Source organism: Falco peregrinus, chromosome 5, assembly GCF_023634155.1.
Source record: "Falco peregrinus isolate bFalPer1 chromosome 5, bFalPer1.pri, whole genome shotgun sequence".
Taxonomy (NCBI): domain Eukaryota; kingdom Metazoa; phylum Chordata; class Aves; order Falconiformes; family Falconidae; genus Falco; species Falco peregrinus.
In genome coordinates this window covers 108,205,241-108,230,288 of record NC_073725.1, presented here as the reverse complement: position 1 = coordinate 108,230,288, position 25,048 = coordinate 108,205,241, and the positions used below count along the sequence as shown (strand labels likewise).

General features: G+C 47.0%; 1 protein-coding gene across 3 annotated transcripts; it reads right to left on the bottom strand.

The window, feature by feature from the left end:
* Nucleotides 1–27: 27 nt before the first annotated feature.
* Nucleotides 28–24,982, bottom strand: LOC114011355 (heat shock transcription factor, X-linked-like). Of its 3 annotated transcripts, none has more exons than XM_055805996.1 (5): nt 23,999–24,982; nt 22,666–23,861; nt 21,580–21,749; nt 1,116–3,637; nt 28–472 (listed from the first exon to the last, which is right to left on the bottom strand). In XM_055805996.1, exons 4-5 carry the CDS (start codon nt 1,794–1,796, stop codon nt 47–49), a joined length of 1,107 nt encoding a protein of 368 aa, XP_055661971.1. In that variant the 5' UTR covers nt 1,797–3,637; nt 21,580–21,749; nt 22,666–23,861; nt 23,999–24,982; the 3' UTR covers nt 28–46. The 3 variants fall into 3 exon arrangements, with proteins under 3 accessions (XP_055661971.1, XP_055661970.1, XP_027638458.2); XM_055805995.1 differs by having other exon boundaries at nt 22,666–22,866; XM_027782657.2 differs by lacking the exons at nt 21,580–21,749; nt 22,666–23,861; nt 23,999–24,982 and adding an exon at nt 3,967–4,244.
* Between the last annotated feature and the right edge of the window lie 66 nt (nt 24,983–25,048).

Sequence of the window (25,048 nt, the reverse complement as noted above, 5' to 3'; positions counted from 1 at the left end):
CCATCGGACACTCATTCATGACGGGCTGCTGACTCTTTCCGTCTCTTTAGATTGTGCCGCGCTGGGGTCCGATGGCGTCTGCAGTCCTGAGGTGGCAGGTGCAGGTGGGGCAGTGGGGGACTGGAGGGCTTTGTCTGCAGAGTGGTGCTGGGGACGCTGGCAGAGCTGAGAGTGGTGGTGGGGAGGAGGGGGCCACAGGGCTGAAGTTCTTGCTGCCCGCTGCTCCCGCCGGCTCTGGAAGTGCGGGAGCAGCTGCCGGTGGAGATGGACGGGTGGCACCGAGGCTGGGAGGTGCTTCAGCCCATCGCTTGGTGGACGCTGGCATGTCCCCTGCAGGCTGGCCACCTGGTCTTCTGCAGGGCTGCCCCTCATCCATCTCCAGGGCTTTCCGCTTGAGGCCAGCCCTCCTCCGGCACTTTTCCAGCAGGTGGGGATGCCCTCTGTTAAAGAGGGGGTTATAGTAGTAGAGTACCTAGAAGAAGCAAAGGAGAAGAGTCAGTTGCCGCCATCCCAAGCCTGGAAAAGCCCAAGCTACGAGAACCCAGACTCTGAATTGCACAAGACAAACATGGATAGTGGAAGGGACTCTCGGGGACGGCTGAAACCTCAAGCTGAGGCCGAAAGGTTACGTGAAACGTTCTGTTCAGTCACCGCCACCCCTGGCAGCAAGAGCAGCGTAGGCTTTTCAAAAGCATAAGAAGTGCTTTCAAAAGCCAAATACCATGACTGTTCAGCAACTCCAGGGTGGGCATGAGCAGGGAGGTAACGCTGGGGTCCTTAAGTGTATCCTCTTGGCATCCGGCAGGAAGGTTTCAGATTTGGTGCAGCAAGACACGTAGCAAAGACATTCAGAGCAATGAGGTTACACGGAGCCTGTCTTTCCATGGAACGGCTTCAAACTAAGCAGGTATAACCAAACTGTACTTTATCCACGTTTCTACTAGCCAGAAAGACTAACTCAAACCTTCCTGAAAACGCCCCGAGGAGGAAACTAAAACCGGACCGCTCGCTGCCCTCCCCGCCCCCTCTATTGCGAGGCCTTATGCGACACGAAGGTCCGTCCCTCCCCCAAGACCCCTGTGAGCGTTAGTGGATGTGCGGAGCGATGGCTCTACCTTGCTGTGAGCAGCAGCTGCTGCTTCTTCTGCCAGGAACTCAGGCAGGGAGGCAGATCTTTCGCCATCCCCTTGCATTTTGACGAATCCGTGGTAGTTCATCTGGCGAAGGAAGCTCTTCATGCTCTGCCTGGTGTAAACCTGCAGAGGTCCTCCCCCGCCCAGCACCTCCTCTTTGAAGAGCTTCTCGTTGATGGCCACGTATTTTCCTCCCTTGCTCCACCAAATGGACCGAAACTGGTCGCTTTCCACTATCGTCCAAAGCTTCTGTGGAAAGCGGAGCGACAGGAGCCCACTGCCTTGGCCCACGCTCTTGCTGGAAGCAGGAGGGACTTGTTTGGTGTCATGTCCGTCACCCCCCGGTTGGACGTGCCGCTCCTCCCCTACCACTTGCGTGGCAGCGTCCCGGGGGGCACTTTCCCCCTGTCCTGGAGGGCCAGCACAAGTCGTGTCTGCCCACTGCCCCAGCTCCTCTGGAGCAGGCAGGGATGGTGTTACTTGAGCAGACAGCTCCCGCTCCATTGCTTTTGTGCCAAGCTTGCCTCGGTGGCCAGCACCGTGGAGAGCCAGGCCTTGGTCCTGCCAGTCAGCAAGCAAAGGCCAGCTGGCACTGGCTGGCTGTGGGTCCCAGCAGATATTCTGGCACGGCATTGTGATGCCCGTGCTGCATAGTGGTGACATCACAATGCGACGTCACGGTGACGTTTGAAAACGGTGGCCTGGCAGAAAGGAGCAGCCGGAGGAGCAGTTGCTGAAGAGCAACTTCTGTTGCTGCTTTTCACTGGCAGAGCCGCCGCTGGCGGGACTGCAGGGCCCCGCAGGCAACGAAGCTGTTGAAGGGCTGTGGGCAATGAGGGGACCGTGCTGTGTCCAGCTGCATCCAGGGGGGTCTGCAGCGAGGAGCGGGGACGGTGGCAGCATTGGGCACCCCAGTGCCCCATTTCTGAAGTTATTATGATTCGCTGCAGAAACGTCTTACAGATTTTGGCTGCACACTCTTTCTAAATCCAAGCCAAATATTCCCATCTCTAAACACTGCAGGACTGCAGACTGTAATGTCTAGTCTCCCCAGACACTGGGCGTATTTTTGCTCTAAGAGAAGTACAATCGGCTGGTGAAAGATCAGCACTTTCCCTCTGAGCTGTGCGGCCACTTTCAGAGGCGCCCAGAATACAGCTCAGCCCAGTACATGATGACAATCAAGCTCTCTATATCATGTGGGTTGTCATAACCTCTGTCACAGCCACTAGGCACTCTTCTGCTCCAGGCATTTGGTGCTGTTATGTGCTCCTGACTTTCAGTGCGCTCCCTCCCCGGCACTGGCTGCACTGTGCTCTTCATCCTTTGGCTTCTTTAACCCTAGAGGAGTTTAACTGGGTGGGAGACATTTTGCCTTTTCCTGGTTTTGCCAAGAAACAGAATTGGGCACATGAATAAACTTTACCCTGAAGTACCCTCCCTGGTTTTGAGGAGCTGGCAACAGTTTTTCCTGAGCCAGCTTTACATGTTCAACTGAAGCTACACTGACCCAAAGCTCCAGGCACTACCACAATACTGATAAATCTCCTCCAGGCCGCGCTCCTGTGAACAAGGACTCCACATATACCCTGAGATCTGTCCTGCAGCTGGAAATTCAGAGGGGCTATGAATACTTCTGCCAAGCAAGGGGAAAAGGCTTCCCTTGTTGAAACGCATTGCCACAAGCTTTTGTGTGGCATAAACCCTCTTAATGCCAGCAGGATCAATGTAAAGGACCCATCTATGGTACCTGGTATCTGAGCTCCTGCTTCTCTTGCAGCCCAGCGTGAGGCAGGTTGGCTGCAGCATTTTGTGAGCTCTGTAACAGGGGGGACTATTTCTAAGGTGACAGAGGCCCAGCAGACAGCTCAAAGCCCAGAACAACCCCTGAGCTCACCTTGTTAGCAGTCCCAGGTTACTGTTCTCTGACAATTTGTTTGAAGCATTGGCTAAATTTGGAAATGGTGCTAAAAGCAGGCTTGCCACTATCATGCCGGTGAATGAAGAGCTTGTCAACAGAGGGAGATTCACCAGCAGCAGGACAAGGGAGCAGCATGAACATTACTGTACATATTTCCTCTATGGAACGGTTTATATCTAAGTGTGAGTCCTTCAAAATGCTGTAATATAGCTTTAATATTGCATTAAGTGCTGGGAAACAGGAGAAGCAGAGGGCATTTCACTATCTAGCTTTAAACTTTCAAATGGATGTGACTCCTCCACCCAAAACACAGATTCAAATAACAAGCCAGTTCCTAACATGTTCTGATCCTTGAAAAGTGTCCATATTCCGCTTTTGGCTTTCACTTTGTCTCCTGGAAATCCTCAGCAATCTAAACTTGTTCCGAGAGTGAAGCTCACCAAGTGTTCACACAAGCAAAGGAACAGCAAGTAATGTGCAGTTGCTGGCAGCAGGGTAAACCCTTTTGGGTGGAGAGCCAGGACCAGAGATCGCAGCCATCTCTTCCATCTCACCTTCTGGAAGCAACTCATTCTGTTTTCTCCTGCAAAAGTAGAAAGGGGAAGAAAGAAGCTGGTTGTCACAGGAAGATGGACAAGTCAAAAAAAAGAGAAGTGCTATAAGTGCAGTGACTGAGATGTGCTGCTTTGAATCATCCTGAGGTGTAGGAGACGCCACTCTCCCCTGCAGCACCTCAGGCCTTCTCAGAAGAATTTATTTCCCACCCAATCCCGCACTTCTTGTTCAGATTTACTCCCTCTTAGAGAGCAGACACATTCCTTCTGCCTTTCAGCTCAATGCCAGGTCCACAACACACCTGATAGATACACCAGGTTCTATCAAGACCAAGAGCATTCTTGTCTATCACTATACCTTGACCCATTGTATGAGATATTTTTCATCAGCTCCTGGAGATGTGGGAAGCAGTTGGAACCCCGGTTCTGGTGGGAGTAAGGGACAGCATATTAGGCATCTCAAAATTAGAAAGATGAGGAAGGTTAGGCTCAAATCAAGCGAGGCAGACAAAGCCCTTATCCCCTGCCAGGAGGATGAGCAATGCAAACAGTGGATGCCTGTATCTGAAGTAGAGATGCTGCTAGTCACAGCAGAGGAATGTGTTTTAGGCAGCTGGCTTTTGGCCTTCTGTTTTGTTTACTCTTCCAAAGACAAAACCAAAAGTGACGCCATATCCTGCTGTACTGAAGCCTGAAGCACAGAAAAGAAGCATCTGGGAAGGGGAGGCAGAACATGACAAAGTCCAGACCATCCTGGAGAGAGACATGCACAAATTCTCCTGCTCAGCCTGCTGAACATGTACATATTTATCTACACAGCCTGCTAACACAGCCGAGTGGAAAATACCTACTGGGCTTTGGGATGCTCCAAGCAGCCAGGAGGAGAACAGGGGGAATATCACACTCAACTGCTCCTCAGGGGTTGTTTGATTTCTTGAGTAAGCACCACTGCACAGAAGGACCGGACCCTCAGCTGATGTGAGCAGGCTCCACAGCCTCTACCATAGCTGCATTCATAGATACCAGTTCAAGAGCTGCATAGCTACTGCCCAATTTTCAAGCTTATGGTAACTTCCAACCTTTGCAAGTAGAAATAGAAAGGCAGAATGAGGAAGTGATCCACTGAAACTTGTCCTGTGTGAGGGACTTCCCTGGAGAACCAGCAGAAGAAAGGTGCTGCCGGCCCAGAGAAGTGCCACACGAAACCAGGCACTGGAGAATGGCCAAGCTGGGTGCTAGTTGGGTGCTTCATTCAACAGAAGACAGTACCCTCTGCCAAGTGTAGGCAGTGGCTGAACACTGTTATAATTACAGCTGAGATGCCAGGCCAGTAGTTTCCAATTCCTTTTATTTTTATTACATTTCTTTCAGTATCTTGAATTCACCTGAAGAGATCCGGTGTCCTATTTCAGGGGGCAGGAGAATTTCATCCTAAGAGCATCCACTGTTTTGTTTTCCTAGTTATGCAGAACGGTCCTAATTGCAAATGTAAGCGCACCACAAAGACTCGTAACTAGAAGGCAGAGGGGAAGGATCCTGCTTGCTAAGTCAACTTCTTGAACAATTAGGGTCGGCAGCATTAAGTTCTGTCGGATTACTCCACAGGCAACTTTTCTAATCAGCAAACGTTTATTAGAAATCACAGAGATACAGTAAGGGACTGGCACAGAGAGGGATAGGCTATTTCATCTGCAGCTGTCCTGACCTTCAGGGAAAAAACACTCCAGCATAACATAGTTGCCATAAATACTTGCGCCATGACAAAAGATGTCAGAAATGTAAGCTGTTGACATTACAGGATACTTAGCCAAAACGAAATCTTATGCCTTTCAAACTGGAGCTGTAAAAACCAGCAACTTTTATGACAGTGTGATATGCAATCCTAGAGTTTAGAGGGCAGGAAAGTGCAGTTGACATTGAGCAAACAATACTAATTTATTTGGAGGAAGTTCATTTCCAAATGATACAGAACTGTCTAACATTGTTGCCAAGTTCTGGACCTAAACCAAGCAAGTTCATAAAAAGGTTAGACAGATCAATGCAGAATGGGTTCACCAGCACTTTTATGTCCTGGGCTGTATCCTCTGGCTTAGGGGATTGCCAGGAGCATAGTGCACACCAGCTTCTTCCCTTAGTGTCTGCTGCTAGCTGGATGGATGTTTGGTCTAACTTGTCACATACAGTCAGCCAAGACTCAAGTATTCAAGGCTCCATTTCTTTGCACAAAACAAAGCCTCCTCGCCTGGTGGTGTGGGATTTTACAGGTTTGTTTCTCAAAGTGTCTCATGCATTTAGTTCTTTTTTCTGCCTTTTGTGAGCCTGAGCAGAAGACAGGCCACCATCTCCAAAGAGGGCAGACACCTCCGCACAGGGCTGCTCTGCTTCTTGTTTGTGAAGTATTACAACACACTGTGCAAACAAACAGTCTAAACTCAGATGAAACAGACATCTTAGATAAATCACATGCATGGGATTAGTCACACTGATGTTGCAATCATTGGTGTCATGGATAAAAATGACCCAAAGAAGAGTAATATGAGAATTTTCTATCACATCTTATTTACATAAATAATAAACAAAGACTCCCAACTTTATCATGCTAGCCCAACTACTCACACCTACCTGTTGTCTGTTATCTTAGCTCAGGACTATGCTAGAGCAGACTTTCTGCCACACCTCTGGAGTGGGCTGCCTTATTCTTACAACTTCAACCAAATAGCAAAAGCATGATTTTATGGTAACTGCTTTATACATGTTTCTTGCAAACTTACACAAACATTTCCTTGGGGCTATAAAGATGTACCATACCCTCATCTCACCTCCAGATGACATAAGCTAAAGGTTCCTGCTGCCAACCATACCATATGCTTTTACGTAGGTGAATGTCCTTGTTTGGTGTGGTACAGCACTGCTGCCCCTGAGCTGAACCTTGGTTGCTGCTCTGCTGGTGACATTAGCACTCACTCTGGGCTTAGACCATGGAGAGGAGGCTTTAGTATTAAAAAGCCCCTACTAGTAAACTTACCAAATTGTTTTAAGTTAAACCTATCTTTTATACAACCCCTCCCTTTCCCAAATGAAATACAGCTATGTAGATGTGATGCTCTTACATCATTTGACCTAATGTTTTTATGCAGTAGAGGAGATGGCCAGATGATACAAAGCCCACACACAGCAAACCACCTTTGCAGCAAGAAGATCAAACCCCTTACATAGTAAAAGCAGCCATAGAGTCAGGTCATTGGGCTGAAGCAATAGGTCTGGTGGACAAACTGAGATATCCAACTGGTTTTCTTACAAGTGTGTGACGACTTACACAGATTGTGCAACTTCTCTGTCTCATCTCTGCAAACACAGCTTGATGTCCAAACATCAGCATCTGTAATAGCATTACTCTATATTGATATCATTTGCGTGTATTTTGTAAATAAAAAACACAGTGACTCATAACTGATAGGCTTGGAGAAACCCAGGGCAGGGGTTTAACACAGGCTAAGTCAGCACCTTCTCATTTGTCCAAAGATACCATTATCTGTAATGGGACTGACTCCAGCAGGGTAACTCCAGAGAGGAAGCAACCTTCAATGCAGAGGGAGGCCAAATCCTCCTGCACATGCTTGCCACAAGTAGCACCTTGCCTGAGGCAGAGTCCCACAAGAGCATAGATTTACTCCGGCAGCTCAGCAGCATTCAGTCTAACTGGCAATTAGCAGCCCTGGCCTGGCATGATATCCCCCAGAGGTGGACACTCACACCTCCATCAAAAGCAGCTCTTCCCCGCAGTGGTGTGTGTGCCATCCCACCCTCCAGATAGCTACACTGATTTAGCACTGAGCAAGTGAAAAAAATTACAGACGATACTGGATAGAATTAATGTTCAACCTTTGTCTGCCTCACACTACTGATGAATAGTTGCAGGCAATCCAGAACTTTTTTTCACTCGCTCACTTGGTTCCTAATTTGTGAGCACCTTTATTTCCTCTGCCATGCAAGCAGCTCCATCAACAGGAGACCTAAGGAAACCTGGTCCCTCATGGATTCAGTATTTGGATAATTAGTTTCTGCATGTTTGGGGGCTTTTTTCCTCATGGCTACTATGGTTTGAGTCTGCTACAGCCTCTTTCCTGGTCAGTGTATTGTAAGTTTCTATCCACTGGCTATGTCATTTCAGAGATCCCTTAGGGACCTTTAAAAGCTTTTACTTTTCTTTGAGCTTTTCATTGAGTGGAAGCAAGGCCACCACTTTCAAAGGTGCTGGCAGGCAGGCAGCGCAACTGTGTGCCATCATGAAGTTCAGCTTAAAACAGATGAAAAAGGAAGCCAAGAATGAATCATCATATAACAGCCTAGCAAAAAATCTTTAAAATGCAAGAGAACTGCAATACCAAATCTGAAAAGGCATCAAATCAGAAAATTGTTGTTTGTAGCTTTGTCTCCTCAATTCCTAGAAATACAGCCTGAACCTCCAAACCAGAAAGCTTGAACAGTCATGAACTAGCTCCCAGATCTTCAGCCCTGAATGTCCAGACAGTACGGAAGCTCTTCAGTCCAAATCTGGAGTCTTGTTCTTCTCTCACAAACAGTAGCCAGACACAACTGCCTAGCATAAACCCTCCTGTCACAAGAGGAGAGTCAGCCCTTTATCCTTGCAGCCCATCACCCTGCAGGACTGCCTGGTACCACTGGAGAAGTAGTAGCTGTACATAAATGGATGGCTGATTCATGCTGGGACACTGGTCTATTTTCTTGTCCCCCCCCAGGAGGATCTCACCCAGCACAAGCAAGCTCTAAAGCCAGTTCCCTGCATGGTCACACTCCAAGCTGCAGTGGCCACACTGGGGTAAGCAACCAGAGATGTCAGTGGCTTACTGGAGGCTGTGATCCTTAAGGCTTTGTTTGGTTGTGATTAAGCCATCTCATTCTTCTTGATGAATGGTGGGAAGGGTATCCTGCCCACTTTCAGTGTCCGAAAATACCACATGAACAAGGGGGCAGTGAAGGGACAGGGACAGAAGCTGCTAGGATCTGCGTGCAGGCTGCAGAAAGAAGAGCAGAGCCATGCTAAGACCATCAGTCTGAGCTTCCAGTGACCTCACACCACCTCCTCATCTCCCGTGACATGCATCCAGAGGTGCACAGTCACCTCCACATCCTTCCTATCTTGCCTGGCAGGGCCCAGCTGTGCTTCTCATTCCCACTCTGGGAGGCCACTGCACCACCGCAGAGGTGGAAGCCAGGACCTGAGCACTGGCAGGGTGGGGGACATGCAGGAAAGAGCAACCCCAGGTTGCAGCAAGCTCACTGCAGCGCAAACAGCCAAGGTGTTTTACTCCTTCAAGCACCCTCTGCTTTGAGATTAATTCAAATAAAAGTTGTTTTATTCATATGACAATTGAAGCTTGCAGAACAAGTAACTGGTGGGACAGCTACTCGCTAGCAGTCCTAATTATGATTCAAGACCCAGGCTGGTGTTTACTTTAAAGACCCTCATATTGCAGAACAGCTCTTCCACTACCCATAATAGTTCGACAACATCTGAGGCTACAATAACCATTAAACTGTTGTCCCGTGATTTGGGTGAAAACCTGTATTAAACAATATCTAGATCTTGAGACGAGCTAAGCAAAGTTGAGCAAATGGGAGATGTGCTCTTACAACAGGAAGCTCTGCAGAGCCCCAGGCTAGGCAGAGTGTTGCCAATACCTCCATCTCAAGAAGTCAAGTCCAAGAGCTGCCTAACCTCATTTCTTACCCAGAGCAACACCAGACACTTCCCAAAGAGGTGCAAGAACCTCAGCCTGCCTGCACAGGTCTCAACCTGCCCTCCAGTACCTCAGGACTGGTTTATGTCTGGACCATAACACCTGTTACTCCCTTGGGAAAGACCACCAGGTCACCTTGCTTCCCATTTAAGAACCTGAGTTAGATGCACCAACTTCTGCAGACAATGAGACATACATAAGTAAACAAAATTAATCAGTGACTAAAATGATTTTTTCACAGCCCAATCATTCTTTACTTAAGTTCCACAATTTCATGGCAACAAGCCCCAGACAGGTCGGAGATGTTTGGAACAGGAAGTTCTCCCCAGCTACCACACAATACATACCATTCCTGGGTTTTTTTGTTGCCACCAATCATGCTGGGAACAGCACTGTGCCCTGTGACACTGTGGATTCAATTTATAATACAACAAAAAAGAAAAAATAGGACAGCCCTGACAAGATCTGTTTGACTCACCCCTGCTGCTGTGTTTTATATTGTTGGAGAATTGCTCCATGCAAGCAGCAATTGAGAAAAAGCGTGAGGAAAAGCTTGTGATGAGGACAGCTCATCTGCTTTCCTTTAGACCAGCTGCATGCGTGCCCGGGACAGATGCACTTGGCACGTATATGGAGATGGCTCATACATACTGAAAGAGCAATTCATTCAATAACCACACATCTAAGAGACAGTTTCTAATCAAACCCTTCCTCCAAGCAAAGATAACAGGCTATCCTCAACGTTCTCACCACAAGTACATGACAGCTCCAGCACACTGCTGTCTACAGCACACAGTGGCCTCATTGTGCAAGGACCCACCAAGGCAACGTGACAATGTCAGCCTCAGGGCACCCGTCCCCTGTCTAACTCAGAAAAGCCTGTGCTAGAACCTAATCCTACATCTTGAGTAAGACTTCCAAGCTGTCTGCATCACACTGGCAGATCGTATGGCAGTGCCTCCAGCTAAATTACATGCCTGCTTGCCTGCTTTCTTAATACTCTGCTCCATGTGGGTGCACAGAACATGGGAGATGTCTTTTTACTGTAGGTGAAAAAATGTCATTCTGTTCAAAATTTCATTGCTGTAATACTTCCTACATTGACTTCTCTCTAGACTACTGTGGTGTGATGAGACAAGGAGCACAGCCTACCCTTGGGTTAGACAGCCAGAGAACTGGGATCTGCAGAGAGATCTTCATACATTAACCAGAAACCACCAACATCAAGAAGCTGAAGAGGGAAGACAGTCCCATCGCAGACAGATGTACTTTATCTAAGACAGCACAGCAGATATTGGTATAAAGTGAAGAGCAAAGGCTGCAGGAGACAAGCACATCTGAAACAAAGCAGGCAGCTCTGCAAGAACTTGTATTCTGCAAAAAGGTCAGCTGCACCTTCAAGCACAAGAGTCTGTGCCAGGAGCTGCCTGCAACTGGAGAGGCTTCAAACACTCAGCCTGAGCAGGGGTGAATGCACTGACAGCACAAGTGCCCAGCAAGAGGTTTCTCAGCCAGCCCTGCTACAGTGAGCAGCAACATAGCGTGATGAGGACCCAGGGAGGAGACCCAAAAAACTGCACAACCCACCTCCCCATACACCTTTTCATTGCCAAAACCACAGCATATTGAAATCTTATTTTCTAAGGTAACAATTACAAGATTGTGTTGCTTCATCTTGATTACTAGTGAAGCCTGTGTGTGACTTCAGCTTCTCCTGTCAAGCCTGGCTGTCTCAAAAACACGGTGTTTCTGCATGTTTTGAAGGGAAAGAGAAATCTTTCAGTGAGCACGTAAAGAGGGGAGCCACATTTGTGCTCCCACAAAGGAAAGGCTGCAGCTCTCTACCTGCCTGCTTGCTGGCCAACAAACACACAAACATACTCCCCCAAGCGTGAAGCAGCCAAGGCGCAGGTGTCTCCAGCCCAGTTGATATTTCGGGGGTTTGGGAGAAGTGAGGATAGTGAGGGATATTAAGTGTTATTGCATCAGAAGCAAGTATGAGTGAAGCTGGACTTCACCAAACCTCTTGTTCACAGGGAAATTTGTCCCTTGCTTAGGTCAGTCAGAAATTTACACTGAGGCTCTTTTCTCAGGGTATCACAAGGTGTCAGTTCTGCTACGAGCAAAGTGGAGCAGCCCCTGGGTAATGCCACCAGCACAACCCTGAGATGAGTTTTGGTTCAGGTCTCAGTTTACTTTTGGCACCCAGAGGCATTTGCTTGTTCTGTGTCCCCTTTTTATCCCTGGCAGGACAGCCTTGTCTCCCAGCAGAGAGAGCTCCTCCAGCATACATGGCACAGGTCTCTGCTGTGCAGACACATAACCAAGGTAAGACCAGCAGAAACAACCTCCTAATTACTAAAACCAAGCTTGAGAAAGTCATTAGAGGGCAAACAACCCCTGACCACTCAAATCAAGTTCCTATTGTCCACCTTAATGCACTGTTCCCCCATCACAGGGCACGCTGGATCTGCTTGCTTTCAGAGTATCACACATCCTTTCAGCTGCAGAGCTTCCCCTCTCTGCTCTGCCCGGGGTGAGTGGAAGAGGAACAGGCCACGCTGCCTGCCACCTCCCCCAGGGCAGCTTTCCCTGCTCTTCCAGAAAGAGCTGCTCAGCGGAGGAACCCTGCTAGATTTCTCCTACTTTTGAAATTGTTTTTTCCTTCCAGCTGATGATGACCTACATAATAAGCAGGTCACTGGAACTCAAGAGATGTTTCCTGAGGCAGAGGAGAAAAGCCAAGCGGTTCCCCCGCTGCGCGTGCTTCTGAGGACAAAGTGAAGCGCTGTTTCCCAGGGGTCCCACTCAACAGCCTCCTTCACGCTCTTCCTGCCTGAAATCAGTGGGAGCTGCTGGGATCCCACCGGGGACATGATCAGACCCTAAGCAGAATATCAGGCTAGTTAAGGACCATGGGGGACTGAGGGGAGCTTTAGGGACATAAACCCTCCTCACATGAACAGTAAACACGCCATGTGCAGCCCTCAACACGAGGCTGTGAGCCCAGGCAAGGGCCCGGCTGCATGAGATTCAATCCACAAGGCAAGGCAAGCTCTCATCAAACAAGCAGAAAAGGGAGGGAAGGAGAGAGCAGATAGATGTGAAGGGGACAAGTCCCCACCATGATCCCTGTAGTACAGCCCCTGCCCAGCCAAAGGAAGGACCTAGTTGTAGCAGGTCTGCAGACCACAGGAATGTGAGACCGAGTAGTTTCCAGCTGGAACACTGCCCTACCTGACAATTTGGCAAGCAAGAACCAGAGTTAGAAGAGCTTGAACTCAATTTATTTCTCAAGCTCTAGTCTTTTCTGCTCCTTTATGGGGAGCATTCCTAAAGGCTCGCTACAATGAAGTACAAACTGGAAATGAGAAGGATTTGAGCAGCCAGGAGAAGAGAGACCCAGGGATAGCCCTTCAGCACCAGTATGGTTTAAGGCACGGCAGCACAGAACTGGACTGTCTCAAGATTTTGTTTCCAGCACCATCCTCCCTAATCTTGCAGCTGACCTCTTCTCATCTTCATCTCCCCTCCACTCCAGATGGGAGACAACACCGCAAAAGATGTATGCCAGCGTATCTAATCCCCACACCGACGGTGCACTGCAAGCAGGAAGCAGCTAGCTACCTACCCAAGGGTAAAGCAATAATCTGTTAGAGAAATTAATGTAACGTGATCCTGCCTGGGGCTCACAGTCAGTCCCAGAAGGCTATATAGAGCGAGTAACCAGAGCAGACAAGGGTAAGAAGCTCTCTCAAACAGCCTGGTGGCTCAGAGAGCTCCACTAACAATAGTGCAAGTCTGGTAACTAGGTCACAGTTATGATCCTTAATTAATCCTGAAGAGACCCGATCTGCCATGGGGAACATGACAGATAAGGTAGCTCATTAAGCCCGAAGCAGGCTGGAGTAATGCCAGCCCCCAGAGATCTGGGGACAATATCCCATTTGGCAGCAGCACCTGCTTTGCCCAGCCTGCTCTCTGCCAAGCTTTTAGCCAGCAGACACGCCAGACTCTCCCCATCTCCTCTGAGGAAGCAATGGCAGCCGGGAGCCTGTTCACTACCCACTGCCCAAACCACACTGACATAAAAAACCATGAAACAGGAGAGAGATGGGATCAAAAACAGCTCAGGGGCCAGCAGACATGAGGCTCCAGCAGAGGAGCTGTACCAAACCCTGCTGGACAGCTGAGCCCTGGCTCCCTGCACCACGCTTCACCTGCAGCCCTGCTCTTCTCCCCCACACCCCTCCATGCTGGGGTGCGCTATCACAAGTCACTTCTTCCCTTGACTCCTGTGGGAGAAGCTAAGAGATTCCAGCTTCTCCACGTGCACTGCCCCAACTTGCGCAGAGGGTTGCAGGGCTGGCAGTCACAGCCCTGAGACATAGGTGCTGCAAAGCAGCATCAAGGACAGTGGAGAAAAGGGCTTGACACTGCAGATGAAGTTAGGAGAGGTTGTGTGCTTACAGGGCCGGGTTGTTGACTTGGCAGAAAGACTGGCCCCTGACCATGACAGCACAGAGCCCAGCTGGCAGCAGGGTGGCAGAGATTGGCTGAGGGCAAGGCTGACACCTGGGAGAACAGTCCAGGTGCATGTGATCTGCCTTGGCCTCTACAGCTAGCTGTGTTTTGCATCCACACATGATCCCTATGAATATCTTGATCTGCTTAAATCCACTTGTGACAGGGAGATCATGAGATAATGTTGATTGAGTTTTCAAGCCCTACTTCTGCTACCTGAGCAATTAAAAAGCAGCCACCATCAGCAAAGACAGAAAAATCTAACGGGGCTTATGAGGACTCAGAACACAGAAGAAGCATTAAAAATAGTTCTTTGAAAGAAGGGATGTGTGACTAATAAGCCCTAAACTGACAATTGTTGGGAGATGGGGGCAGCTTAGTACTAAAGCCGTGTCTCCAGGATCCATTATTAAGGTGTCACTTGTGCTCACTACCACCCCAAAGGCTTTGTATTCAGCAACATGCACAACTGACAGCACACCAGGGAACAGACACGACTCCATAGAATTAAACCCGAACAAACAGCAGGGAGAAAAGCTGCCAAGTAAACATAAAACAGTAATTCTACCCAAGGAAACTTTAAAAAGCAGAGCAATCAAACTCCAGGCATATGCATCATCACCACCACACACATGCACTGTTCTCCCTCATCATAGTGCAGCTGGGTGAGGGACATGCTGCAAGATCGGTACATGAAAATTAGGTCACTGGCTATCAAGCCCAAGAGACAGTGCAAGGGACTTTGGGAAGGATGTACTGAAATCACTTCTTCCAATTAAAACACAAGCTGAGGAAGCAGCTCCAGTTTATTTGTTCTTGTAATTGGTGCTTTAAATCTCAATTACTCACTCAAAATCTCATTGTCCTTCATGGTAAATAATCTTGATAGGGCTTTTGCTGTGAAGGAGATGTGCAGTTTTAGGAACCCAGCTGAAGCAAACACAGAAAAGGTTACCACCTTTCTGAGGCAGTAGTACAGAGAGCACAAGTAGCGCGGAGCAATCCGTGGTCCCAAAAGCTTACAAGGGAACCCAGAGCTTGTCCCCTTCATTTACCCACAGAAGAGCAGCACACTTCTTTGGTGTGCCAAGCACCAGCCTCCGCTCTCCCTCCTCCAGCCAAAGTGCAAGGCCAGGCACTACGCAAGCCCTAAAGACCCTTCTGGATTTCAGCACTAGATAGCACAAGGATCCAGGGTTGGCACACCTTTGTATATTATTGTTGGGTCCTGTTTTGTGGCTGAAGGTGTGGCTGCCGCCCTCCCAAGTACCCACCCTCCACCACAGGATCTCATTCCTGCTACAGGTTGGACAGAATGAATGTCTGCTTCCTATCTTAGAGCCTGGCCTAGTAAACTTGTGTTGCCCAGCATGACATCTCTCCCCAAAACTGCTTCTTCCAAGACACTGTTGCCTCACAAAATGCAGCTTGGCAAAAAAAAAAAAAAACCACCTTACCTCACACCCAGATCAGACCAGAGATTGCTCAGTACACTCTATCAGAGGCAGAAGAATTAACGTTTAAGTAGTGAATGGGCTAGCAGCAAACGTTGCAAGGCAACCCAACCACCTCTCTACTTGTTAAAACCACCTTTTGACTTGTTAAACACTGAAATTAATCCATGCCAGCCAGGCTGTATTTGCAGACTCCAAAGTGCCAAACAACAGAAATACAAAAAACCAGAAATACAGGGCTTTTGGGGAAACAGTTCAGCCAAGCATCCCAGCAATAGCCTTGTGTAGTTAAGTTAATCTGAAAGTTTGCTGGTGCTACTGATAGCTGGAGAGAATCAGCTACCCTTCACCGCAAATTACCTCTCCACATAGAACCATCACCACACCACAGTACTTTCTCCCTGTGTCATCTATCATCCCTTATCAGTACTAAGAGAGAGGTGTCGTAAAGAGAGATCTTCTGTCCTAACACTAGATTTTTTCTTTTTTAATCAACACGTTATCAAATTTCACATTGGAAACAAGATGCAACTTTTTGAGAACATGAATTCTGAATTGTTTTTTCAAGTTAAACTTTGAAGCAGAGACTTGTCAAGACCAGAGGCCTTTAAAGATCATGATTGGAAGTACTAAAAAAAAAAATCAAACCATTACAACTACACTCTAGTTCCCCTAGGAGCTTACGGGATGTCTGCAGAAATTTTTGGGCAAAGTGCTGCAACTTGCAAGTCTGAAGAGACTAGATTTTTTAATGTATATAAAAGCTTCATAAGATTAGCACAGCTGTATGTTAAACCACAGCACACAGGTCAATCACATGATCAATCACTAATGCTAAACCATCATTTACTCTCTCCTATCCCATGGTTTGCCCTCCCAATCAATTCAACATGAGAAACCAGGCATGGAAATAAAGAGAATGACTTAACCTCAGGTTTGTAATGTTGCCATTTCACTCCTAATTTCTCAGCTGATCCCTTTCAACTGTTTTTGTTATGCAACATTCACACTTCCATCTCTTTCTAGGACATTTCCTAGAATCAGCTTTTCTCTTCTTTGCCCAGGGCTGGGGACAATGTGCATTTCCAAGAGAAAGCACGTTCATCTCACCCAATTAAGTGGAGGGATTCCTGAAAATTATTAGAGACATTAGCGACTCCACGTTCTTTACTGCATCTCCTGGAGATGCAAAAGCAACACATTTTCCAACAATTACCACCACCTCAAGCCAATACCTGACAAGACTAGGTTTGCTCAGCACACCAAGGCAGAGATAACTCACTCCTTTGATATCTCTAGTCCCATACATCTCCATAGCTGGAATGGTGTTCAAAGCAGCTGCAGACCACCAGGTCAAACAAACTACATGCAGAAAAGACTTCCAGCAGGGTCACAGTACCCCAAGAAACCTCCCATCCCAGCTGTGCTGGCTGGTCCTCACATGTACTCCTCCTGATACTGCCTGTGCTGCTTGGCAGGCAGAGAGGCCCAAGAGCCTTGAAAGTAGAGCCCAGAGCTTTGCATGACTTCAGCAGTTTGTAAGACAGTGCAAACAGAGCACCTGCCAGCTTTTTTAAGAGTTCAGTACAAAGGCAAACAAGGAATGGAAGCCTCCAATAACCTTAACATGTCACAGAGTTCTCTGGTCTGCAGCTCTGAAATTCAGATTTGAAGATAATGATGTGCTAATCTCCTCCTTTAATATTTCGGCACAGGCCCCTTCTTCCCTATTACTGACACACTTCTCATTTTCATAACATATCACCACCCTTTAACTTTATCTATAATCTTTAGAGCATGAGGAGAAATAACACATCTCGCACCTCAAAGGTTAATCAACAAGAGCTGTTGCAAAATAGCACAGCAAGCCCCATGGGCAGAATGCACCAATGCTTACACTGGGAGATAAAAAGATTTGCAGAGGAAGGAACTGGACACCAAGAAGGCTACAGCTCATCCTTCCAGCTTTCTGCTGTGGCACACAGGCTATGGTGTCATGCAGACTTTCCTCCCACTCACAGGAGTGGGCTTGGCTCTGGATGTTTCATACCCTGTTACCACACACTTCCATGCTATTTTCACGTCTGGAACATCTCCACTTAGATACCAGGCATCCTTCTGCTGTGCTGCTTGGCCACCTCCCTCTCAACACTTTGGATTGTTTCTTTCAAGGAGCTAATTCTAACTGACTATACAACTACAGCAACTAATATAAACTGTAACAAATAATTCTTCAACTATAAAGTTCCCTTGACCATTGACAGAAACAATACAAGATCAAAACTGCTCTACACTTCCCTCTGTTTATTGCTTCTTTTCTCCAAGACAGTTCTTAAGACTGTCTCAAAACCAGCAATATCTAATGCTATGGAATAGCTGGGATAAGAAGAAAAGCCACCCAGATAACAGTACTCAGCTGCCTTAGTAGGTACTAATTCATGGAATACCACCCACACAGGAACTCCCAGCTTCGGTCTAGTCAGGAGGGAGATTTTCCCCCACCTTATCATGTCATCAGCAGGTATTTAATTCTGAAATGCTTCTCCTCCTTATTTCACTGAATTATCAATCCTTGCAGAAGAAATAAAAATACTGGATGCATAAGAGAAGAATAAGCCTTTGCTGAAACAAACCACACCAACCAGCCTTGCTTGTAGGTTTACTATCCCTACAATAAACATTTTAATGTGACAGCCTTTTGAAATCCCATCATTTCACCTGCCCAAAAGAGATCAGAGACCATTACGACTTCACAGGATGCTTTTATCCCTATTCCCAGGCTGAAAAGGCAATCTTACTTGTATTATTACACTTGGGGGAAAAAAGGTAGCATGTACAACTGCAGGAAATAGTACTGATTAAAAACCTGTCTAGTCCAAAAAATCTCCATTTTGACAAACAAAACAACATCAGTTTATACAAAGGATTTAACTTACTATGTCAAACTGAGTCTGGGGTGAAGGGAGGAGTGAGAGCACTTGAATATGCTACTGACTTGTAAGGTGTCTGTGGCGGGCCCATGGGACAGGTATACAAGTCAGAGATATTTTTGTTGTTGTGGTGGTTTAACCCCAGTAGGCAGCTAATCCCCACACAGCCACTTGCTCACTCCCAGGTAGGATGGGGGAGAGAATCGGAAGGGTAAAACTGTGGAAACTTGGAGATTGAACTAAACATAGTTTAATAATTAAAAAAAAAGGACAAAAACAAGAGAGAAAAAAACCACCACGAAACCCAAGAAAAACAAGTGATGAAAAAGAAAACAATTGCTCACCACAAACTGACCAATGCCCAGCCAGTCCCTGAGCAATGGCAGCCTCAGCCAGCCTCCACCCTGAGCTTGATGTCATATAACATGGGATAGCCCTTTGCTCAGCTGGGGACGTCCCCTCTCAGCTTCTTGTGTACCCCAACCAACCTGCTGGCAGGGCAGTGTGAGAAACAGAAAAGCCCTTGACACTGTACAAGCACTGTTCAATGACAACTAGAGCATCCCTGTGTTATCAGCACTATTTTCATCACAAATCAAAAACATAGCCCCATACAAGCTGCTATGAAGACAATTAACTCTATCCCAGCCAAACCCAGTATATTTTTAGAGGGCAAGAGAGAGAGAACAAGGTACGCTCTTGATTTCCAGTTGTCTTCTGCTTCACAGAAAAGTCCTACCATCGACGTTGCTTTAAAAGAGACAGCCCATTGGCTCCAGCACAGCATTTTTCACTGCTGTAGGACAATTCCTTGTTTTCAAGGCCTTTTACAATCAATCCTGTTTCTGCTCTGACTTCCACCTTCCTGCAAATGCCCACACTAATGCAGATATGAGTGGCAGTAGGAGCTCACTAGAGCTACCTGGTGTAGCAAAGATGCTTTACTACATAAACATGACTTGAGTGTCTCTCTGAGCCTGGAGCATTTAAATTCAAAGAGACACCCACTTCTTTTCTCCTCTGTCAGCTGTCCTTCCTATATAGAGAGGAGCAGGCTAGCCACTTGATTCCTGTCTGGAAACTCCAGTTACAGAGAGCTATAGAGAGCTCTGAATTCAGAGCTAAGTCCTTTCCTTATCCTTTCACACCTTTGTACAGGAAACACTCAGATTCACTTTTTCTAAGGTATTTCTGCTTGCTGCTGACTACATAGAGTTCAGGCTCCTAAACTGGATGTAGTAGGTGGTGTCTCTGCCTGAGTAGCTAATGAGGAGAAATGAGGGCTGAAACATGCAAGGAAAATGACAGGCTGAAGCCCAGCAATAATCCTAACTAAAAATATACTGGTTGGAGTCTACTTGTTCTTTCTCAAAGAAGGAAGAAAACTGTTGAGAGAGGAGCAAACAAGGGTGTGAATGCAAATCATTGCAAAGTGCGCCAAAGCTCACAGTAGCTGGAAGGATTTGTGTATCATTTCCTGCTGTGGGCTCCAAAAAGCAAGAAAAACTCGAGGATGCAAGATAAAAAAAGGACTATTGTGTGATTTTCCACATCTGAAGCAACTGGAGGCATGTCAAAGAGATACTCTGGAATGAAGATAAACCACTGCTGGATAAGTTAATCCGATGGGCTGTAGACTGCAGCAGCCCTGGTGTGAGAATGGTTCCCTTCAGCAGAAGCACAGGGTATGTATGAGGGTGGCAACAGCTTCTGCTGTCCCAGCTGAGCCTAAGTCATGTCCCCATAATGGGACTGTGCCAAGAGACCAAACTCCTCTGCATCAATGGGCAGCACCTGCGGCCTGGCAGATGGGCAAAAGTGTCCTGACCTAACACCCTTGTGAGGACGCACTGGGAGTTCCTGAATTGTAAAAGATATCCATTACATTGGGGAGAAAAGTAACTCAGTGCTTGTTGGTAATAGATGGGGTAAGAAGCTTGCCTGGCCTGCATCTCTGGAACTGGGGTGCTACTCAGTCACTCTGCAACAGATCACACATGCCTCAGCATTCAGCAGCACTTCCAGCTTGGTTGAATTCTCTACCGATTAGAGGATCCTATAAAGAAATGAGACTTCCTGTTCTGTCACATAAAGACGACAGTGGATCCAAAGGAGGAAAATTTGCTAAAAACATCCAGCATGGGAAGAATTTTCACTATGCAGCTACTATCACAACCCTCAAATTTTGCCTTAAAAGGTAAACTAAGTTCTCTCTAAGAACTGCTGGTCTCGGGACCAGAAGCGGAAGTTCTCAGATCTAAGCCTGGAATTTGAGTCTGGATTAAATCCAGATGTCAGGACCACATTCACTCCCTTGGAAAATTCAGATCTCAATATAGACAGTAGCTTGTGTATAGGAAGGGGGAACTGTTTTTCTGGCTTGCCCTCTCATGACACTGACTGGGTGGGAAAAAATTAGGAATATGTGCAGCTCTGACTTCAGAAGTGGGCAAAAGGGATTAAATGTTGCTAATGGTAGAGTTTTATGCTCTCATTTGGACAGGCTGAGTGCAGAGGGGCTTTGACTCATGAATTTCTGCTGAAGTATCTAAATGCTCTCTTAAAACTGTTAAATTCATTAAAATTCCATGAAAGGAGCTAACTGCTGACAGATGTGAGGCCAGATAAAGGCTACAAATCTGTGAATCAGGTTCTGTTTCCAGAAATATTGGGCAAAACATGCTTAAGAGAATAGGGATGGGAGGGAAGTATTGAAGGTAACTTACACATGAGTCTGTATGGTAAAGGAGCAACATGAAAGAGACCATCTCCACCAGCAACCATAGACATCTGCAGAAATCAACTTGACCCTGTGGCAGGGGATTTTTTCCCCCATTTAAATTTCTATACAGGAAGCACTTCCTATGGTTTCTCATTCACCTCCCAAACTGCTGGAATTTAACCTTTTCTTCCCCCTCTTGCAATTTATTTAGCAAAGAAATGGGCAAATCATCAGAATGGAATGGGCTTCAGCAAATCAAATCAGCAGAGGCTCTCAGGTTACCTTAGAGTCTCCTTCTCCTGCCAGTGCATCACATGGGCCTTTCAGGCAGATGGAGCTTCCTCTGCTGAATCTACCTGGTATGCAGTGTCTCAGGTACCAGCTCCAAAGACTGCTCCAACACCGTTACAGCTAGGAACCACCCACCTTCCAACCTAAACTTTGTCACAGCCGGATGAATAAATTTGCTCTTACACCAATACCATCCTCTCAGCCCAAACCATTTTCTTTCTTTATTACATGCTATTCCGTCCTTTACATATTCAGAGCCAGTCATTGCTTCTCCCCTGCCCATAGTACCTGCCATCTCTCTCCAGACAGGCTACATAAGCCTGCTTTCTCTCTTGGGACAGGCTCTCTGTTCTCCCTTGAGTTGCTAAGGTATTGTCCCTTGTTGCAGTCTGAAGTCCTTCTTCTGGAGTGTGGCAAACAGCATTTGCATGGCACTTCATGCTAGTTTCTCCTGAGCCCTGTAGGATGACGGTAATACATTGCCACAATTAACATCTTTAAATACCATTTAATTAATCCACTAAAGCCCTAAGAAATTTTAATTAATGGCAGCTTTATTAGTATTTACTTCACCTTCAACATATAAGCTCTGGCAATATTTCCAAAGGGAGGAAACTGGCAGAGCAGTTGATAAGACAACCTTTTCCCTTGACTTTTCCCCACTTTGTTGGTCCCAGAGCTCACAGCTGTCTCTGTGCACTGACAAGGACATGTTCCTTCAGCAGCTCTCCAAGATGAGGGTCAAGTTAATGCCATTCCATTGCTATTTAGCTCTGCGCAATTCCTGTCATGTACAAGGTTAAATAAATTCACCAAAATCAAGCTCTAAAGAAGCGTTATTGCGGTGTTTGATTAATAGCACAGCTTGAAGGGAAGTCTGACAGGCAAGCCAGGAGATCTGCTTCACTTGGAGATCTCCATATCATAGCCAAGGTCACTGTGTTTCAGCTGCCAGCCTTGAACAATATTTGTGTAAAAAGGACATGCTCTTCAGGCTTCAGATTTCACATGCACTTTTGAATACAAAACCACAAGTTTCTGAATTCCATCAACAGAGCAGACTAATGTACTTCATCCCTCAACCTTGCAACATGGTAAAATGCTGCTGTTAAGATTATCAGGTTAAAGAAGGATTATAAGATTTTTGTGGGATTGAATCTGCTGTGGCAGATGTCCGCGCAGACAAGCTCTGCAGCCTGTTGCAGTACTCTGCCACTGTATTTGTACAACACCTTTCTCTGGTGCCTCTTATGACAAAACATGTATTCCCTCTGTTCCTCTTAAGTACCACTGTCAATTAATAAGGGAAGAATAGGAGGAAACGGAAAAATACTATCAACATGCTATCAATCAAGCATATGGGACTTCACTTACGTTAAAACTGAAAATAATCGAAGGAGCACTGCAGTGATCCCTTAGGTTCAGACACATTAACTCTGTCCTCTAAGGAGACTCGTCAGGTATCTACCTAGTAGAATGTAATGATGTTTCCTCATTTTATAAAGTAACTGTGATACAAAGCTTCAGGGCTGGGAGTCAAATATTGATGGTCAAGGGAATAGGGATAGCAGTAATCTGAAACACAGATCAAGTGTCTTTAAACTTCAAGTCATAATTAACTATTGTATTTTGAAAAATATTTGAGGCATGTAAGAAAGTGAAAGCCAGTTGTGAAAAAAAAAAGCAAGCACTTTTCATGAGCAAACTGAACTAATAATTTGTAGCACAGTCCGAGTATTACCACATGACCAAGACTCTTGTTATCACAACTGCTACACAGGCTCAAGTCAAATACCATAGCCTTAATCATTTATTTACAGAAAAAAATAAAACTAGCATATATATAGTTGAATGATGCCCACTTATGAAAGGCTGTTTCTTAACAGTAACTTCTGCATTACATCAGTGGAATAATGAGCTGAACTGTTTAAGATCTAAGCATCGAGACTTCTTAAACAATGCTGTCTTAAATTCCTAGTAAGTGAACTGTGTTTAAAAAAACATCTAGCCCTACTAAAATCCAAATCCCACACCCTGCCTTGTAAAGCCATATCAGCTGGAGTTGACAGTGAGTTTGCCATTTGATTGTTTTGAGGTTGCCTTCCTCTCGACCTGCTTATTGAGATCACAAAGTTTACATATGCAGCCAGCATCCTTAAAGTGAGTCAGTGATGAAGAGAGGATGGTAAAGGAAATATCCTGCAGGTCTTTCCCCTACCCTCTGACAGAAGAGTTATCTAAAGATTAATTTGCAACATGTAAATACTGACCAATAATTTCTGAGTGCCTTTTGCATCCAAGCTTGAGCTCAGCAGCCACAGTTCAACGTAGGTTTTTTATTTCCCCACTTATTCTGCTACAAGCACCTTCTAGTAATGACACAACATGACTACATGCAAATCAGTCAAGTAAGAGCAAGCTCTGAAACAGCTCTCCTCAAAACTCTGTACCTGTTACAAAAACCATTCTTGCCTCAAAGTGCCCAAGCCGGCTCTCAGCTGGCTGAGGGTGGAAGGCCGAGAGGCAGTACTCTGCCTGAATCCTGTCTTCCGTGAAATCAGTTTCGCAAGCTGAAGAAAAAATGCATTGTCATCTTTCTTCTCCATTCTTTCCACACTTCAGCAGTTAGTATATGCTTACAGGAATTAGTAGTGCTACTGCAGCTCTTATGGCCACATATATAAAAGCTTCTTTTATCATTACCCACCTGTAAATATTCTTTCAGACAAATTAACTTTAACGTCCATTGCAAACTACAGGATGCAGGGCTCTATTTTACTTGGTGCCATTATTCTCACAAGTCTCTCTTTTCAAAACCGAGGCAGCGGCACCAATGCCTCAAAAATGCAGTGGTGGAAATCTGAGCCTCATTGTCCGAGAAACTGTTAAGATTCATACTGGCTGTAGGCAAAGTGAGAGGGGTTCAGGATCAGCACCACCAGTTGAGACTCCGCTGCTGTTTCCTGAGCCCCTGTGCAAGGACTCCACAAGGAGTCAGAAGTGCATGTTTAAGGAAGAAAATGTGTGAGATCTGCCTGAGCAGCAACGGGTTTCCCCACTGAGCTGACTCAGAGCTTGTACTTTCCAATGAACAGGCATACCAGGGGCCCCCACATCTACTGTCCTGGGGGTAAATAACTCCAGTATTTCTGGGAAGCAAGCATCACACAGCCAGGGGCTGAGGGGAAACCCAGAGCAGAACTACCTGCTCCCAATTCCCATGCGGACCATGCCTCCCTGGTGGCCATCCCCTCACAGACCCCGGTGCCAGCTGCCCCCCTGTCCCCTCACACACACCCTCGGCAGCTACGGGCCCCTTCTGCCTCCTCACGACACCCCGGCGGCTGCCCAGCCCCCTCTGCACCCTCATGGCACTTCTATCCCCTCACGGCGCCCCCAAGGAGCCACCTGGGCCCCCTCCGGCCCCTCAGTCTCCTCAGGACACCTCCAGCCCCTTACGGCGCCCAGGGCCCCTCCATCTCCTCACGGCTCCCAGAGGAGCCGCCTAGCCCCTCTCCGTCCTCTCACGACCCCTCAGGAGCCGCACAGGACCCCTCCGTCTCCTCAGGCCACCTCTAGCCCCTCACGGCGTCCGGGGCCCCTTCATCTCTTTACGGCTCCCCTAGGCGCTGCGCGGCGCCCCTCCACCGCCTCACAGCTCCCCCAAGAGCCGCCCAGAGACCGCCTCGCTCCCGCAGGAACCGCCCAGAACCACCTCCGGTCCCCCCGCCCCGGCAGCCGCCACCGCCTCCAGCCC